The 20,531-nt window shown below is 41.6% G+C and overlaps 1 protein-coding gene across 3 annotated transcripts; it reads right to left on the minus strand.

Annotated features, from left to right (window-relative positions):
- Window positions 1-2,058: 2,058 nt before the first annotated feature.
- Window positions 2,059-18,912, minus strand: ZNF432 (zinc finger protein 432). 3 transcript variants are annotated; one of them, XM_060131176.1, is made up of 6 exons: window positions 18,787-18,912; window positions 18,302-18,342; window positions 17,122-17,309; window positions 11,965-12,091; window positions 10,154-10,249; window positions 2,059-5,802 (listed from the first exon to the last, which is right to left on the minus strand). In XM_060131176.1, the coding sequence occupies exons 3-6, from the start codon at window positions 17,134-17,136 to the stop codon at window positions 4,082-4,084; spliced, it is 1,959 nt and encodes a 652-aa protein (XP_059987159.1). In that variant the 5' UTR covers window positions 17,137-17,309; window positions 18,302-18,342; window positions 18,787-18,912; the 3' UTR covers window positions 2,059-4,081. The 3 variants fall into 3 exon arrangements, with proteins under 3 accessions (XP_059987159.1, XP_059987160.1, XP_059987161.1); XM_060131177.1 differs by lacking the exon at window positions 18,302-18,342 and having other exon boundaries at window positions 18,787-18,892; XM_060131178.1 differs by lacking the exons at window positions 17,122-17,309; window positions 18,302-18,342; window positions 18,787-18,912 and adding an exon at window positions 14,902-15,388.
- Window positions 18,913-20,531: the final 1,619 nt, after the last annotated feature.

The following is a 20,531-nucleotide window of genomic DNA, read 5'->3' on the forward strand; positions in this document are numbered from 1 at the left end:
AGTATAAATAAGGAAAGGTAAATATTCTTCAGAGGATAAGACGCATCTGCAGGATAGTACATATATTATGATCCTTTTATGGGAACAAACCATAAGTGTTTGTCTTTTTGAAAATTGCAATTAGTTAAATAAAATATTTAGCTTGGATTACTTTAGGGTTTTTACTTATGGGTAGAGCATATCAGAAGTTTTCACATTCCCAATTTTTGCAATTCTCCATTGTTAACATATCTTTGTATAATAATTATGTATTACTTTAGTATTATAAAAATATAGATTTTAGAAAAGTTTTAGAAGAATACTGAATGATGTAGATGTTCATAATATAGTAACTATAAAGAGACTAGTCTCATTTTTCTTTTGTAAAAATATACTTACATGCATTTGAAATTTGGAGAATATATTGTTAACAGTATTTGGCTCTTAGGTACAATATGGGTGATTTAAAATTTCTGTATTGTTTATATGTTTTCTAATTTCTATACATTAAGAATTGTTTTCATAATTTCTTGATAATATTACATTCCCTTCAGGGATTAAATTTTAGCCGCATTCACCTGATATGTCAAGCTCTGAAAGTAGAGTTACACATGTGGTCCAGAAAACTCAGGGCAGCCTGGGCAGCCCATTCTGGGATCCTGACTGATCAGTTTCAGGAATGAGCTGCTCTGACCTTGCCATGGCAGCATGTGTAGGTTCACAGAAGGACAAGATACTAGCATCTGAGGGCCTGGTTGCTGGGGCCCTCATGTCTAATTCTTTGCTGTAGAATATCTGCCCAGAATCCATCCTGTGACAGTGTGGGGTGGGGGTGGGAACACTAACCCAGGAATTAGGGCAGAGATGTTCAAATTTAAATATAGATCAAGTAAATAAATAAATATAGATCAGAAAGCTCACTTTATAAACCCAGAGCCCTGGGTCCCAGTTCCACAGGTTCTGGCTTAGGTCGTGGTGTGAGGCAGGAAGCCCAGAGAAAACACTTGGAAACAGGTCTGGAGTGTTCTTGGCTCATAAATATTATGCTGGCTGGCTCCCCTCAGTACACTTAGGTATTGTTTCAAATTACATTTGTGCAGAATAGCCTTCCTTGGAAACCCTTTCTAAAATAGCTCCTCCATTACAGCCTATATACTAGGCTTAATATTTCTCCACAGCATTTAACAGAACTGAAATTCTGATGTGTATTGATTTTACTCAGTCGCTTTCACTAGACTGTATGTTCCATGAAGGCCATGGCTTTGCCTGTTTTGTTCACTGATGTGTCTCCAGTGACAAAAACAGTGCCTGGCACAGTCTAGATGCTCAAAAAATATTTTTAAAGGAACAAATTACTTAACATAGAATTGGTATAGTATTCAACATAGATTGAATACTGCCACAGTACTGTCTGGCAGATGTCCTTTTTCTCCCCCCTCCCCAAAAGCAGGACTCACCATTTGTAAACTGAACGAAATATCCTTATTATATCAAAGAAATGACTCTGGATAGAGACAAGAGAAGAAGAGCCCTACTGCTAGGAAAACTAAGAATTTGTTGCCAGTAGACCTTCTCAAAAAGAATTGATAAAGGAGACTCTGACAAAAAAGAAATAACAGAAGGAAACATATGAAACATATGACATCAGGAATGAAGAAAAAGGAATGGAAAGGGTGAATATATCATCAAATATAATAGGTTATTCTCCTTTTGAGTTTTAAAAATTATGTTGGATGGTTGAAAGCAAACATGACAAGTTTACCTGATATGGTTCTCAATTTGTATATAGGTGTCGAATATCATTTGCTGTTAGGGAATTGTAAAGTAAGCCCATCATTATATACTACCACACCCCTGATAGGATGGCTGGAATCAAATATGACAGTGCCAAGTGCTAGAAAAGACATGAAACAGCCAGAGCATTCATACACTGTTGGTGGGAATGTAAATTAGTACAGCCACTCTGGAAAAGTTGGCAGGTTCTTACAAAGTTAAACACAAGCGTAACATATACATATGGCTCCCGGGTATTTATCCCAAAGAAACAAATTCTTATGTTCACATAAAATTGGGTACACAGATGTTCATAGGTTTTAATTCAAAACAGTGAAACACCGGAAACAACCCAGACATCCGTCAACAGCGAACAGATAAACAAACCCATGGTACACCCATACAAAAGATTTCTAGTCAGTAACAAAAAGTAAAACTATTTATACACCCAACAAATTGGATGGATCTTAAGGACAATTTGCTGAGGGAAATAAAGCCTATCTCAAAGGATACACACTGTATGATTCCACTTTAATAGAATTCTTAAAATAGCAAAGTTGGAGTGATGGAGTGTGATCAGTGGTCAGCATGGGTCAGGGTTGGGGGAGAGTGTAGCAGGAGGATGTTGTGTTGGCACAATGCCACATCCCAATTGTGGTGGGGTTTACAGAAATCTATATATGAGATAAAATTTCTTAGAACTCTATATATCAAAAAACAAAACAAAACTCATAAAAATTAGTGCATGCAAAAACTATTGAAGTCCAAATAAGGTCTATAGTTTACTTAACAGTATTGTACCAATGTCATTTTATTGGTCTTGATGATGTATTATGGTTATGTAAGATAATATCACTGAAGAAGCTGAGTAAGGGTATTCTGGAACTTTGTATATTTTGCAATTTCTTGTAAGTCTAAAACTATTTCAAAACAAATTTTAGAAAAATCATTTTTAAGGTGTTTTTGTAAACTACTTAATGCTACTTATAAACTTGGATAAATACATCCAAACATGTTGAATTACATATATGAATATATTCCTTTTCCTTTTGAAATACACAGACTGAAAGAGATGAATTTAGAGCCTAAGAAATGCAAGAGCAAATCATATAATGATATGAGGTGGGCACAGAACACTCCTGCATTGTATATAACATTAAAATTTAATGTATATAACATTAAAACCCTAAACACAAGGTGGGCTTGTGTTCAGAAGAGCCCACTTTAAAATTATGGAATTATTGATAATATGGTTCAAGGTATTGTGTCCCAAAATGGACATCAGGTGTACAATAAGTTTAGATTTCTGAGAGAAAACTCAAATATACGTCATTTTCATGAGGCTTTTTTCCTTCAGTGTTCTCTGATATTTTGCTAAAGTTACTCCACATTTAGTGGGTTCATAAACTATTCTATTTCTGTATGAATTCATGAGAAGCGATGAGGCAGAATGTATCACCGAAATCCTGCCATGTTCATTGTCATCTGAAAATTTTTCTCCAGCATGCATATGAGGCAACTATTGAGGTTTTATTTCTACGATCATCATATTGCTACTATGAATGAGCTCACTGGTGATCTGTTGTGATCACTGATGAGATAGGGTTTTTATTCCCACAGAAGGCTTTCCTAGTCTCTCCATTCATAAGATTTATCTTAGTATATACTTTTCAGACATATAATTACCTAGAAACGTTTCCTGAAGCCTTTTCTGCATTGTATGTATCAGAGCTTTTTCCTACATGTTAATTTAGACATATAGTGTGAGGTAACTTATCACTGAAGGCACTAGCACATTCTCTGCATTCATTAAATTTCACTCCTATGCAAATTCCATAGTTTCCCAAGGGTGAAATCTAGCAACAGGCTAATCTACACTGACGACAGTCAAGTAGAGCACACTGATGTTTAATGAGTTCACTGAACTATCATGGTTTGTACCCTGAACAAGTTCACTTATATATAATGAGTTCAGAGCCACTGCAAAGGATTATGTACCTTGACCTATACGTTTCTCGTGTGTATTAACAAGGCTTGACAAATGAGAGAAAGGTTACCCCCAATTGCTGAATCCACAGAGTCTCTCTCTTTTATGAGTTCTCTGATGTACAACGGGTACTGAATTTGTGTTGAAGGCTTTCTCACATTAATTGCATACATACAATTTGTCTCCTGTGTAAATTTTCTGGTGGGTAATGAGACCAATACCAATTATGAATAGGATTTTCCACAGTCAGTACATATAAAGGTAGTTTATCCTGCGTGAAACCCTCTGATGTTGGACAAGGCATATTTTCTTCCTGTAGGTGTGACTATATTCATTGCTTTGTTAAGATTTGTTTCCATTATGAGTTCTCTGATGTACAATGAGATTCCTCTTTGAGGAGAAGCCTTTTCCACATTCACCGCATACAAAAGGTTTCTCTCCTGTATGAGTTCGCTGATGAACGACTAGACGGCTTTTCACAGTGAAGCCTCTGCCACATTCATTGCAGGCATAAGGTTTCTCTCCAGTATGAATTTGCTGATGTAAAATGAGCTCTGTTTCCATGACAAAACCTTTTCCACATTCACTGCATATATAGGACTTCTCTCCCATGTGAATTTGCTGGTGTATGATGAGATAGCGTTTCATCGTGAAGCCTTTTCCACACTCATTGCATGTAAAGGGTTTCTCTCCAGTATGAGTTCGCTGATGTACCACAAGATTGCTCTTAAAGGCAAACCCTTTTCCACATTTATTGCATGTATAGGGCTTCTCTCCAGTGTGAGTTCGCTGATGTAACATCAGTCCGCTATTCACGATGAAGCCTTTCCCACATTCGCTGCATCTATAAGGTTTCTCACCCGTATGCGTTCGCTGATGCACAACAAGCCGACTCTTCAATGGGAAGCCTTTCCCACATTCACTGCAGATGTAGGGTTTCTCTCCAGTGTGAGTTCGTTGATGTATGATGAGCATGCTCTTCACGGTGAAGCCTTTTCCACATTCACCACATACGTAGGATTTCTCTACTGTATGATTTCTCTGATGTACAATCAGATTATTCTTCCTGGGAAAGCCTTTTCCACATTCATTGCACACATACGGCTTTTCTCCTGTATGAGTTCGCTGATGTTCAATCAGACGACTCTTCATGGTGAAACCTTTCCCACATTCATTGCATATGTAGGGTTTCTCTCCTGTATGGTTTCGTTGATGTATGATGACATAGTGCTTTGTGGTAAAGCCTTTCCCACATTCACTGCAGATGTAGGGTTTCTCTCCTGTATGAGTTCGCTGGTGTATAGTAAGCATGCTCTTCCCAGTGAAGCCTTTTCCGCATTCATTACATATGTAGCATTTCTCTCCAGTATGATTTCGCTGATGTACAATGAGGTTACGCTTCCCTGGGAAGCCTTTTCCACAGTCACTGCATATGTAAGGTTTCTCTCCAGTGTGAGTTCGCTGGTGTTCGATCAGACGGCTCTTCATGGTGAAGACTTTTCCACAATCACCGCATATAAAGGATTTCTCTCTCTTGTGAATTCTCTGATGTTCATTGAGCCTGGACTTTCGGGAGAATACTTTTGCACACATACTGCATCCATAAGGTTTCTCCCCTGTATGAACTCTCTGATGGTCAGTGAGCTGAGACTTCTTAACAAAGGCTTTCCCACATTCACTGCATATGTGGGCTTTCTCTGCATTGTGAGTTCCTTGGTGCTTAATGACTTGGGACTTACTACTGATGGATTTTGCACTTACAGGGCATTGAACTGGAGAATGAAATTCTTCAGGCTTACCATGCAGAAATGATTTCCCATCTCCGTTACATTTAGTAGAGTTCTTAATTTCATAGCTTTGGCCCTGGCTGACTAAACTTAAATGTGATTTCAAAGTTTTTATATAGAACTCAAACATATCATGATTTTGCCTGAAAGAGAAATGACTTTTGCTTTGAGGAACAGGATTTCCAAATGCATTATGTTCCTGGTATTGTTCTATACCTTTCAGCATTCTTTGATTTTCCCAGTCACCCTGAAGATGATTACCAACGTTGCCAGTTTCTAGGAAAGAAGAGAACAATGAGCCTTTTTTATTATTGTTTGGAATAAAATTGTTTTAAAAATTCCTTGGTTTTTTAAAAAAATGGCACTTTAGTGGCAACCGTATGATAACAGTATAAAAGAAACACGATGTATAAATGTTCCTTATTTCTTACACATGGTAAAAACACAGTAATATAAACGAACCAAAAGGAAAAAAACAGTTAATGTACCAATAAGGTTAGGCAGTTGACAATCTATGTAGACTTGGCTGCTCTCTAAATAGGAAATTGCAAAACATGCAGAGGTAGTAAAATACATACAAGTCTTTTTTTTTTTTTTTTTTTTTTTTGGCCTAACTGTGCGGCTTGCAGGATCTTGGCTCCCTGAGTAGGGATTGAACCCAGGCCCACAGCAGTGAAAGCATGGAGTCTTAACCACTGGACCACCAGGGAACTGCCAAGCAAGTCACTGTTAGCAGCAAACGAGAGGGTATGAAGGAACAGAACTTGAAAAGACACAAGACCACAGAGGTGCAAGAGACAACTGATCCAAAATGATGAGGGTTGCATTTGTTCACTCCAAAACTATTTGGAGTGAACAAAGGCACTGTGTTGGTGTTTGGGATATATAAAATATGCCTTACTTACTTTCACTTCTCATAATTCCTGTTAGGGAAACCCAAATGAAAAAGAAGAAAAGAAAAAAAGTAGGGAGTTGGAGATTGCTAAATGTGGTTTGAAGGAGCAAAGGAGATGGTGGCAAGCGGAGGAAATGAGGATATTTTGAATACTTGCATAAAGAAAAGGCAAGGTTGGGGCTTCCCCAGCGGTCCAGTGGTTAAGACTCCAGACTTCCAGTGCTTCCACTGCAGGGGGTGTGGATTCCATCCCTGGTAGGGGAACTAAGATCCTGCATGGCACACAGCCAGAAAATTTTTTTAAATGTTAAAAAAACAAGAAAGAAAGAAAGAAAAAGCAAGGTTAACTGATGGGGTCAGTGCAGAGAGTGGTCTTTGAAAGTGAGGAACCCAGGATTACTCTGCTAACTGTATGGCTTGAACCAATGGTTTGGTAAAAGCATCTCCAGTTGTGATGAGGAAGATTACTGAAATCCACATGTAGGAAAAAAAAGTGTGCATTGTGGAACCTAAACTTTGAGATGATATTAGATGTGTAGTACAGAAATCAAGAAGCCAAGTGGAAGTATAAGTGGAGGAAACAATGTGGAAATAATATGTGCATACTATTTAAGAAAAGAGGACTGGATGTGTTGGGAGGACATGTAGAATGAAAGATGATGATGGTACAGAACCAACGTCTTAAGACATTCCAACACTCAGGAGTTTGGGGATTCTTTAAGCCCACTTAGAGGATCCAAATTCTGACTACAGAAATCAGGGAAATATGCATACTAAGGTGTATAGAATAAACGTATTTGTAACCTGGCAAGTAACTGTAAAGGACTGTAAACTGAAATAATCTCTTGCATTGTAATCCTGTTCCTAAATTTGCTTCTGTAGACCACCATCAAACTAACTTTCCAAAAACATCAAACATATTAGTGGATAACTTGTATAATCAAAACTCTAACCTTTAGTCTATCTGTGTCACGTTATCCTATGTTCCATTCATAGTGAAACAGGGCAACAATGACTGTTAGGAAATTTTGTAACTGGCCGTGTACCATGTAGTCATCTTTGGAAGCTAATGGAATATGGAAACTGTCGCCTTTTTCAATCACTTTCTGCATTCAGTAGAGAGGTCGTATCCAAATTTTTCCCATGTCAACGTCCCTAATAAACTCTTCACTTGCCACCAGCAGCATCTACTTCAGTAACTCTACATTTGCATCTAGGTTGGCAACAGGTTGTACTAAAGGACCAACTTCCTCCTTTAAGACCAGGTTGTGTCAGCTTTACCTTCAGGTTTTTTTTTTTAAGAACATCTGACTGTTCCTTATTATTGCTATCCTACTGCCACCCAGGTAAAAGGTAAGACAGCCTAGAGCTATAAAAATACAAAACCTACCAACCCTCCACTATGCTACCTCAATTACTCACATAGCAAATCCAAACAGTCATCCTGGCAAGAAAAGTGTACATCACCGTGAATATTCCATGGATTCATGTTTCCACTCCACTCCTCCTCCTGAAGAGACCTTCTAACACTGGCTTTCATTTGCCTGACTTCAGGCCACTCTTTTGATAGTCAATCCCATGGGCTTGTACATTTCTTATTTCATGCCTTATTCCTAACTCATGGCATCATCTTCCTAATTTAAAATGTAGATAAACCTTGTACATATCATGCTGTCATTCCCACTCTGACTGTATTACTATAAGCTCTATTTCCTCTGTTTTTCTAAAGGAATCCCTTTATTGTTCATTTGTACAGTTACCTTCAGTGAAGACTGAACCTCACTCAAAGAGAGGTCTGGCCCTTGCCCTTGGCTACTGGGAGGTGATATCTAGGCCCCTGGAATGTCCTGCCTGATAGGAGTGTCTTTGTTTGCCTGGTGGCTTTGGCCACCAAACACTCTAACAATGTGATTTATGACATGGGCTTTGGGCCACACCATATCAGTTACAACCTTTGGAGGAAATGGAGACTATAGGTATTAGCCTGACTTCTGGAGGGGCGAAAGACATATTTCCATGTGGGAAATGTGTGATTGAATCCCAATGAAAACTCTGGATACCAAAGGCTGAGCCTTTGGTTGGCAATACTCTGTGTATTATCACACATCATGGCTGGGAGGACATAATGCCGACCATGAGTCTGGAAGCACCACATTTGGACCCTTCCAAGAGTCCATATGACCCAAGAATTCCACTCCTAGATATATACCAAAGAAAAATGAAAACATATGTTCACAAAAAAGTTGTACATGAATGTTCATAGCAGCATAATTCAAAAAAGCCAAAAAGTGGATACCACCCAAATGTCCATCAATAGATAAATGAGTAAATAAAATGTGGTATATCCATACAATGGAATATTATTTGGCAATAAAAAGGAATGAATTACAGATACATGTTAGAACTTCTATGGAAGAATTTCAAAAACATTATGATAAATGAAAGAAGTCTTTCACAATAGACCACATAGTTTATGACTCTATTTATATTAAATATCCAGAACAGGCAAATCTACAGAGATAGAAAGTAGATTAGTGCTCGCCTAGGGCTGAAGGCTTAGGAGGAAACTTTTATAAAGTGATGAAAATCTTCCAAAGCTGCTGTTGGTAATGGTTACATAACTCTCTTAATATACTACAAAACAATGAATTGTATGCTTTAAGTTGGCAAATTGTAGCATATGTGAATTATCTCAGTAAAGCTGTTAAAAAAAAAACAAGAATATAATGGAAAAAACAAATAATTTAGGGAAATGAATACAGTACTAACACCTAAGATGAGCCAAAGGAAAATCAGAAATAGCAAATGTATGAAGGAAGTAAACTGAAGGAGACATAAGCTGCGACTTAGGTAGAACTGATGTAGATGTAAAACAGTCTTTTCTAGTTAAAACAGTCAACAGCAGAGACCTCTAAGATGAGAACTCCATAGGCAGAGAATAACATTCAAGATAATACCAGCATGGACAGGGTAAGATGTGCAATATTAAAAGAGAATCTAACATTAAAATAGGATGGTGGAAAGGGCTTTTTTTGTGGAGAGAAGATGATTCCTATGCCTCATACAGGAACTCAGAAATCTTAGGCCAGTAAAAGACCTAGAACATCTAGAACTCAAAGTATAGACAATAGTAAGGGAGATAGCAATTTGGAGTCTCAGCCAGAAAACAGATAGAGCTTAATTCATGAGACTGAAGGAAAATTTTGAGAAAATGGAAAGCAATACCTTTGAAGAACCTCAGAATGGTGGTGGGGGGCAGTGTGGTGGAGAAACTAAGGAGCTGGCTTGATGCACAGTCATAGACTAGGTTACTGTGAGGGCGCAAAATACAAGGTGCAGTTGGATGTCAGGAAGGGAAGTCTGTCTTTCTCAGTGGGGCAGGAGAGTGCGGTAGTCAGAAAACAGTGATGAATTCAAAGATCTCTCCTTGGAGCGAGGCCTGGAATTTCATAGCCAGGGAGGTGGAAGGGATTTGTGACAGGGTTCAAAGAAGAGGGTTACAGAATCCAAGGAAGATGAAAACGAGGCAAACAAACAAAAATCAAGATGTAAAATAAAATCAGCAAGGAACAGATCTCAGAAGAGAAAAAGGGGTATACTTACCTCTCAAGACCTAAAAGTTCTTTTATGGGGAAAGAGATACATGGAGGCACAGTATCCTCAGACGCCCTCCCAGGCTTCTCGCACTGACTGACTATGATGTCTGCAGTTACCCAGCTGATCCTCACTCACCTGGACAGGTTTGACTGTGGATTTCATCTTCTATTGTCCACGGTTCTTCCCCTCGTTCCAACTTGGACATTGCATCTGGTTTGCTGACCCGATACCCTGTTCATGGGAAACGATATAAGACTGAGACTCACTGAACTGGGCTGGGGTCTGTGGGGACGGGAGAATGTTACACTTGAGGGACCGTTTTTCACATCTGCCAAGCGGAGGTTTTTCACTCAGGAGAGACTCATGGGATATCGTGATATAATAATATATATTTGGTCTCCGCGCCCAGTTCCTGGCACAGAGCTTCTAAAGCCCTTGTGGGGACTTCCCTGGTGGTCCAGTGGTTAAGACTCTGTGCTTCCACTGCAGGGGGCGTGGGTTTGATCCCTGGTCAGGGAACTGAGATGGCACGTGGCACAACCAAAAAATAAAAATAGGGACTTCCCTGGTGGCACAGTGGTTAAGAATCCACCTGCCAATGCAGAGGACACAGGTTCGAGCCCTGGTCCTGGAAGATCTCACATGCTGTTGAGCAACTAAGCCCACGTGCCACAACTACTGAGCCTGCCCTCTAGAGCCCATGAACCACAACCACTGAGCTTGCAAGCCACAACTACTGAAGCCCATGTGCTCTAGAGCCCATGTGCAACTACTAAGCCTGCGTGCCTAGAGCCCGTGCTCCAAAACAAGAGAAGCCACCGCAATGAGAAACCCAGGCACCGCAACGAAGAGTAGCCCCCGCTTGCCGCAACTAGAGAAAAGCCTGCATGCAGCAACAAAGACCCAGCACAAACAAAAATAAATAAAATTTTAAAATAAATAAATAATAAAAATAAAATAAAGCCCTTGTAATTTCCTATGTGACAGGCTGGCAGGAACCTCTTCTGTTACAGCATTTGGTTTAAGTTCCAGTTCCTGACACAAGAACTTCTAGCACATTTGGTGTCCAGAGTGATGGGTGTCTTCCGTGTGCTAATGAGATGACTGGTGGCTGGGGGTCCCTAGAGAGCTTCAGGGTGGAGGCTGGCTGCCAGAAAGACAAAGGCATGAGTAGAAGGTTGGAAATTTCAGCTCTAACTCCCTAACCCCTCCATGGGGAGGGAAGGGGCTAGAGACTGAGTTAATCACCCATGGCAGATGAATTAAGAAATCACGCTTACACAATGAAATCGCCACAAAAACTCCTAAAAAACCAGGTTGGGGGAGCTCCCGGGTTGGTGATCACATCAAAGGTGACACACTTGGAGCGGGCATGGAAGGCCCACACTCCTTCCCCCATACCTCACCCTGGGCATCTCTTCCATTTGGCTATTATCCTTTATAATAAACTGGTAATGGTAAGTAAAGTACTTTCCTGAGTTCTGTGAGCCGTTCTAGCAAATTACCAAACCTGAGGGATGGGGAGTGGGAATGCCCGATTTAAGGTCAAGTCGGACAGAAGTGTGGGTACCCTGGGTACCCAATCCGTTCGACTAGTGTCTGAAGTGAGGGCAGTCCTGCGGGACTGAGTCCGTAAGCCTGTGGGATCTGAGGCTGACTCTGGGTGGTTAGTGTCAGAAAAGGATTGAATTTCGGGACACCCAGTCCATACCTGGAGAGTAGGAGAACTGGTTTTGGGGATAGAAAAAACCCCACACGTTTGCTGTCAGCTGTGTTGGTAGTAAAAACAACTCATGGCACATTGTATACACCCTTTTATCAGGAGCCAGAGGAGGCACCGAGAATCTGCCATTAGGGCACTGCAGTGACTTCCAAGTGTAAGCAGCTGAGGAAGGAAAGGCCACTGACTGGAGACCCACTGAGGGACCCAGGGGAGCCGTCCTCACCCACGGACAGCAGGTTGCTATAGTTCTCCAGCATCACGTCCCGGTACAGGTCCTTCTGAGGAGGGGCCAGGAGCTGCCACTCCTCCCACGTGAAGTCCACGGCCACATCCTTGAATGACAGGGTTTCCTGTAATAACAGAGTCCTGTTTAATGCGAGTGTTTCTCTTTGACTGACTCATAAGAACATAAAGGAAGTTGTCCTGCTCATATTTCTATGATTTTGACACCAATTCTGATGTGTTTCTTTAAACACATCACCAAGCAATTCTCTGACACCAGCTGTGTGTCCTACAATTTAATTCTGACATGATCGACCTGAAGAGAGCATCACATGCCACAGGGTAAGAGCCCAGTTCCACGAGACCTCACTACCACCCCACTCCAGATGCCCAATGCAAGTCCAGGATGCCACTTGTGCTCCTGACTAACCAGCTATAGATTGGAGGTTCCAGTGAACCTCCAATGCTCCTTGGGTTTGATTAACTTGCTGGAGCAGCCCAGAGAGCTCGAGAAAAGAGTTTACTTACTGTTCACCAGTTTATTATAAAAGCATATGATAAAGGATACAGATTTCATCCAGATGCAAGAGCTGCTCAAGGCAAGGTATGTGGAAAGGAGCTTGGTGCTTCCGTGCCCTCTCCTGGTGCCCCTCCAGCACCTCCATGTGTTCACCAGCCCAGAAGCTCTCTAAACCCCATACCTTTGGGATTTTTATGGAGGCTTCATTACGTAGGCATGATTGATCATTAACTCTATTTCTAGCCCCTCCCTCTTCTGTGGATAATGGGGAATGAGATGGAAGGTTCCAAGCTTCTGATCATGGCTTGGTCTTTCTGGTAAACAGGTCCCATTCAGGAGCCATTCAAGTGTTGCCTCATTAGAAAGAAAGGCACTTCTATCACCCAGGAAATTCCAAGGGATTCAGGAACTCTGTATCAGAAACCAGGATCAAAGACCAAATTTTACAACAAAATATGCTCTTAGTACTCTTTTTTTAAAAATTTTTATTGAAATATAGTTGATTTACAATGTCATGTTAATTTCTGCTGTACAGCAAAGTGATTCAGTTATATATATATTCTTTTGCATATTCTTTTCCATTATGGTTTATCACAGGATACTGAATATAGTTCCCTGTGCTACACAGTAGGACCTTGTTGTTTATCCATTCTAAATAGAATAGTTTTCATCTGCTAATCCCACACTCCTACTCCATCCCTCCATCACCCCCAGTCCCCCTTGGAAACCATAAGTCTGTTCTCTATGTCTGTGATTCTGTTTCTGTTTTGAAGAGAAGTTCACTTGTGTCATATTTTAGATCCCACATATAAGTGAAGTTGTATGGGAGCTCGTAGTACTCTTATTATTTAGGAAATTACAAGGATTTTAGGGACTCTGTGCTAGGAATTGGGGTCAAAGACCAGAAGATTCTCAGAGCACCTTTATTTATAAGGGTTTTAGGAGCTCTATGTCAGGAACTAGGGGCAGAGACCAATGTGTCTATTTATTATTATTTCACAAAAGGCTAACATCATATTAGATACACTGAAAATATAACGAGTGAACTGGAATATGCATTTGAAAAAATAACTAAAGATGAAGCAGATGCAGAAAGAGACAGAAAATATAAAGGAGAGTTTACTAAATATGGAGAATACACTGAGGTCTAACATAGGCCTCTACGTAGTTTTTGAAAGAGATTATAGAGAAACAGAGAAGCGATATGAAGATCTCAGGAATTAAGAAAATTTTAGAACTGATTAAACATCCTGTAACTCAGACTTAGCCAGCCAGCAAAGCCAAGCAGGAAATCTGCTTCTAGATGAGTGAGACTGAAACTATAGAACATCACTTGTAAAAGTCAGATTCGGAAACCAACTAGAAAGAAAAGACTCGGGCTTCCCTGGTGGCTCAGTGGTTAAGAATCCGCCTGCCAATGCAGGGGACACGGGTTCAAACCCTGGTCCAGGAAGATCCCACATGCCGTGGAGCAACTAAGCCCATGTGCCACAACTACTGATCCTGCACGCTAGAGCCCGCAAGCCACAACTACTGAGCCCACGTGCTACACCTACTGAAGCTTGCACGCCTAGAGCCTGTGCTCCACAACAAGAGAAGCCACTGCAATGAGAAGCCCGTGTACCACAATGAAGAGTAGCCCCCACTCGCTGCAACTAGAGAAAGCCCGCGCGCAGCAACAAAGACCTGATGCAACCAAAAATAAATAAATTAAATAAATTTAATAAAAGAAATGATGAGGAAAGGATTAAAAAAAGAAAGAAAAAGAAAAGAAAAGACTCATTACCATCAAAAGAAAGACAAAATTGACGAAATGAAAACAACAGAAGCCAGAAAAATGTTGTGATGAATATATATTTGGTCTTTGCCCCTGGTTCCTGGAACACAGTTCCAAAAAACAGTGGGCTCTCTAGGGTGATAAGAGTATCTTTTGTGTGCTCATGAGATGACTGGTGCCTGGTCCCCAGAAAGACCCCCAGCCTCCAGGGAGGGAACTGGCATTGGGGGTTGAGTTCAGTCCCCAATAGCCAGTGATTTAATCAATTTGTGCCTACATCAGAAAACCACCATAAAACCCCCTAAAACATCAGGTTCAGAGAGCTTCCGGGTTGGTGAACACATAGAGGTGCTGGCAGGGTTGTGCTCCCAGGGAGGAACTTCCACGTCCCTTCCCCCATACCTCGTGCTATGCATCTCTTCCATCTGGCTATTCCTGAGTTGTAGCCTTCAGAATAAACCAGTGAATGTACGTAAAGAGCCTTCCTGAGTTCTGTGAGTCATTCTAGTGAATTACCAAACCTAAGCAGGGGGTTGTGGGTACCCTCGGATTTAGAGCTCATCATCAGAAGCTTAGGTAACAGCCTGGGACTCTTGACAGGCACCTAAAGTGGGGGCAGTCTTGTGGGACTGAGCTCTTACCTTGTGGGATCTGACGCTAACTCCAGGTAGTTAGTGGCAGGATTGAGTTGAATTGTAGGACACCCAGTTGGTGTCTGGAGAGTCACAGAATTAGGATGTGTGAGGAAAATACCCCTACATTTGGTGTTAGAAGTGTTCTGGATAACTACAGTTCAGCAGTGTGGAATGTCTTCAATGTCCTGATCCTGTGGCCATGCAGCCGAGGCCCAAATGCCACCAGGGAATGAAATGAGACCTGCTTGTCAACCGAGCTGCCAGATGAGGGGAAATCTGATGGGATAATCTACCCCTGTGTTCTTGCAGAGATTACATCATAGAGAAGAGAGTTACTTGGTTGAGCAAATTCTTTTCTTTTTCTTTTTTAAAAGAGGCGGCAAATTCTTAACACTGCTGATCTTACCACCTTCTGAATTTTTTCACGTGAGATGTAGATCCATTTGGAAAAACAAAACCTTAGGTTCCTACCTAATTTCACACTCAAAAATAGTTTGTCTCCTGTTTAGAGTCCTAGCCATAAAACAAAAGAATCTGTGAAAGGAATAGAGACAAATATGAATTATGTTCATATCACAAACCAAAAACCATAAAAGAAAATAAGTAGCAAACTTTATAAGAGGAAAAATTAAAATGTCTGCATTGAAAAAGTTACCGTGGATAAAGCTGAAAGAAAAGTGACAAGCTGGGAAAATATTTTTTATAAACAAAAGAAAGAATCAATATGTAGTGGATAGGCATGACTCCTATTAATCAGTAAGAAAAAAAATCATTTTGTTAATGTAAAAATGATAAGGACAGGCATATCACAAGAGAAAAAGAGTCCAACTGGCCAATAAATATACAACGTGGATTTCAACCTTACCTATGATGAGGTAAATGCAAAATAAGGTAAAAGAATAAACATTGGACCATCCAGATTGATGAAATTATACAATTTGATAATGTCCTATTATTAAGTACTGGCAAAGATTTAAGGCATGGATGATCTCACACATCACTTACTATGTAGCAGGCATGAAAAGGAGCAGGACCCTAGGGGGCCTCCCCAGGACAGATAGACACACACACACATACACACACACACACACACACACACACACACACCACACCACCATGTCCTCAGCCTGCCTTTTGTCTGCAGAAAAACTTTAAAGAATAAATTTAATCAGAGAAGGGAGAAAATGCAGACACAAAGGAAAACAGTCCAACAAGACCAAATAATAATAGCTTAGTCATTAAACAAAGTCAAGGACCTTTAGTTCCTCTTCCAGGGCTATAGATAATATTCTAAGCCATACCCTTTGAGCTGTTTTGTAAATACTGAAACCCTCACCAGGTGGAAGAAGTTAACTACATGACGACCAGACTGTAGCCATGACATAAGCTGCCAAAGTTCCGAGAACTGGCTTCAAGGAATGGGAACAAACCAACTGTGGAACTAAAGATGAACTGTACTCACTACAATCAAGATGACGCTGATCAGACCATGGCATGACCGATTTCAAGATGGCGGCCAGAGTTGACTATGCTGTTTCTGCATGTAGCCCCCTCCCTCTGCCTATACAGCCCTGAAACTCCCCTTTAAAAGCTCTGGCCCACTGACTGGCAGTGGGGAGTTGGCCTCTGGACACGAGTACACCCTCTTCCCCCAGTTGCCAGCCTCTGGAATAAAACAAACTTGCCTTTCCACCAACCTTGCCTCTCGAGTTATTGGTTTTCAAGCAGCAAGCAGCCAGACCTGACTTTTGGTAACAGACACTCATCTAAATGCTTTGCATAGTTTGACTCATTTCTTTGAGTACAATTATAGATGAATGGAATTTTATACAGCTAATATTCACAAAACAGTTGCAGTCATTATTCTATTAGATGCTTAAATTATACTATCTCAGGCCAAAGGGATGTTCTTTAGAGTATAATTCCACTGATGCACAAAACATAACAGACATATTTATGTACACAGATATGTACATGAACCCACATGCATTTATAAATAGGCACGGCGCACACACAGAGTCAGTAACAGTTACACATTATGTTCCAACACTAGTCATTTACTAGGAATCATATAAACACTATGTTCTTGATCCTACTTTGCCATGGCGTTGGAGTTTATCTACAAAATTTATTTCTCTCTAGATACTGAACTGATTTTTTTTTTTTTACAGGCCTCTACAAATCCATTCAGGAATAAAGGAGAGAATAAAACAAGACATGAGTCACCTGGGCCTGGATCATTTTCTTCTGTTCTCTGAAAATAGCTGGCAATGCAGAGGCTCTGTCTTTGTCTCTTCTGGATATACCAAAATTTCTAGTTAGATATAACCGTCGCCAAAGTATCCCTAGAAATAACAATATCTAGGTCCTGGAAACTCCTCTTTCTTCATTCATATCTTGTCTCTTGTTAGCACCTGTGGGTTGAAAAGCAAAATTACTTCTGGAATTGTATTCCTTCTTCCTGTGCACTCACCTTAACACGTGGTTCCCAATATTTCTGTCTCTTCATTTGATTCCCCAGATAATTTCACACGTTGGGCCAATGAAACCTAACTCCCTGAATATATGGAAGTAGCATGAATTTGAAAGGGAAAGTGGCAAAGGAGAATAAGCACAGTACTATATTTCAGTGGCAGGTAATTTTCAGACAATTATAGAAATGAGGCCGTCTAGGCAGTGAGAAACTGTAAATTTTTCCTTTAAACTTTGATGCCCTCAAGCCTCTTTAAAAGTCTTCATATAGGGACTTCCCTGGTGGCGCAGTGGTTGAGAGTCCGCCTGCCGATGCAGGGGACACGGGTTCGTGTCCCGGTCCGGGAAGATCCCACATGCCGTGGAGCGGCTGGGCCCCTGAGCCATGGCCGCTGAGCCTGAGCGTCCAGAGCCTGTGCTCTGCAGCGGGAGAGGCCACAACAGTGAAAGACCCGCGTACCGCAAAAAAAAAAAAAAAAAAAAAAAAAAAAAAAAAAAGTCTTCATATCCCCTGTTTACATACACATTTTAATATGAGGGACAATGAACACATCAAAAAAAGAAGAGAGAGAAAAGGAATATAAGCCATAAATACAAATTTAAAAAACAATTCAAAAATATAAATACTGGGAAAGGAGCAGCCTTTAAATATTCACATATAGAACCTGAAAAGAAATATGCAGTCAACCTGCAGGAGGAGTGATAAAAACAAAACTTAAATTAAAAGATTACTAAATTGAAATATGCTGAATTGTTCTTCCCCCAAAATTTCATTTCTTTGGGTTCAAAAGGAAGGGGTGCTGTAGGGAGCCAAAAGGAATTAGAAAATTTGTGGTGGGGCAGGGACTTGGACCTGAAGCTTTCAGGGAACGTTAACTAACGTTCACCAAGTCTGTCCGAGCAGCCAAAGTCTGGGCTCAACACACGCACCTACCAGGGCTCCTGAGCCTCCGAGCCTTCTGCTGTCACACATCCCTGCACGAAAGACAGTGACCATTACCCCACCGGATTAATACCAAACCAGGTCAGATACACACGTACACTAACCTCCATTAACGGTTCCTCGACCTTTGAGCTCCAAATTATCCGAGAACCCGAACAAGTCTCCGCATTCATTGACGAACCCCACGCCACCAGTTGTCAATCACCCCCGAAGACCTTAAACCCTGACCTCAGGACTCTCGGTAGTTGATCTGTTCAGACCTTTAATCGCTGATGACCAGAGCCCCCCATGACTGACCCCAAAGACACCCCGATCATAGACATTGTACTGACTCCTCCATGCTCCCTTCAAAAACAAAACCAAACCACCATCCACCCTTGCGCCACCTTCCCAGACTCAAAGGAGCCACGGCCCACCTAAAGGCCGACAGACCGCCCCCATCCCCGCCTTTTCTACAGCCAGACCCACATACCCACCTGGTTCTCTCCTGAACCTGCAGCGACCTCTTCAGGGCCTAACTTTATTCCCCAAACTCCTTTTACTTCTGGTCCCCTCGCCCAGCCCCCTCTCCCGAGACCAACCGACAAGGGTCAGCGGCGTTTCTACCGCGTTTCTATGGTGAACGGATTGGGGGTTTCCGGCTTTTCCTTATGAGGTAATACGTCCGCGCCGCCACCACAGACTCGGCGCCCTGGGGTCGCCATCTTTGCGCACCTGACGTACAGAAGGCGTGGCGGCCGCTGAGAGACCAAGGCTGAAAACTATCCTATTTCCTGGTACCTCAGCCCCTTAAAAGAAAATGGGGAGATTTTAAGAGTCTTGAGCTCATACAAAGCAAGCATGACGTGGGGGTAAATTCATTTGAATGGACAGGGCCCGCTTGTGGACGGTGAACGGCGCAAATTTTTCAAAGGCCGGAGCCCATCAAGACCGAAAGGGCGCAGTACATTCTGAGCGGCTGTGATGTCTCGGCTGCGTGGGAAGTTAAAATTGCTTCTGGACACCTCGATAACTGGTTTAATTGCGAAAAGATTTAGAGGCCGTATGAAAACTTAAGCGTGCTTGGCAAAAAAAACCCTGGCGGCGCGCTGTAGCCATTTCGGGTTTGAGCCGTTGGGCAGGAGCACCGTGGACGCCGCCCTCTTAGAGGAGATTCGGTGTCCGTACTGCGGGGCAAATGCTGTCTGCGGAGCTCGGCGTGGAACTGGCAGATGGAAGTGTTTGGGGAAGACCAAGGTTTGGAAAAGTGACAGTACGGGGGATGCAGCGATCACAAAGTGATCGGAAACGGTGGACGTTGTGAGCCTCTTCCCAACCGTGCTCCTTACCCAGCCCATCCTGGGCAGCACTGGGCTGCCTTCTGTCACTACAGATTAGTCTGCGTTATTTTCATAAAATTAGTAGTGTCTGTGCTGGGTTCTTTCACATAGCACGACTGTTTTGAAATTCATCATTTTTAAAAAATATATTTATTTATTTGGTTGTGGCTCACAGGTTCCTTAGTTGCGGCAGGCGGGCTCCTTAGTTGTGGCATGCGAACTCTTAGTTGTGACATGCATGTGGGATCTAGTTCCCTGACCAGGGATGGAACGCGGGCCCCTTTTATTGGGAGGGCGGATTCTTATCCACTGTGCCACCAGGGAAGTCCTGAAATTCATCATTTTAAAAGTATCAATAGTTCGTTCCTTTTTTGTTGCTTTAGTATTCATTGTTGGATATTCCAAAATTTAATCATTCACCAGTTGGTGGACCTTTGCATTGTTTCCAGTTTTTTGGATACTGCCAATGGAACTTCTATGAACATCTGTGTGCAAAAAATAAAATGACCTCAAAGAACTGGTTTTCCCACAGTCCTATGCGTCTTCTTCAGGTCACCAAGAAGTTTTTGCCAGCCATTTACAGGCCTGCTACCCATTTCTAGCCCTGCTCCAGCTCATATTCTCTTCCTCCTCTCACCCCAGCCCTGAGCTAGAACGCTCATTCACCCTGGGGAAACAGATCTTGAGAACACAGGCTGTGGCACAGATGCAAAGTTCACCTACTTTCTTCAATTACGTTCAACTCCATAGGACCTTGTAAGTCTCAGAAAGCACCTGATAAAAGTCATATAATGAAAGGTCAAAGCAGGAAGTCAGTTTCATTTTCTCTCACTGGACCGTCATTACCATGCTGGTCCAATCTCTCACCTGAGATACTAGAATTGTCCCTGCTTATATCCTTG

The sequence above is a fragment of the Lagenorhynchus albirostris genome, chromosome 19, assembly GCF_949774975.1.
Source record: "Lagenorhynchus albirostris chromosome 19, mLagAlb1.1, whole genome shotgun sequence".
Lineage (NCBI taxonomy): Eukaryota > Metazoa > Chordata > Mammalia > Artiodactyla > Delphinidae > Lagenorhynchus > Lagenorhynchus albirostris.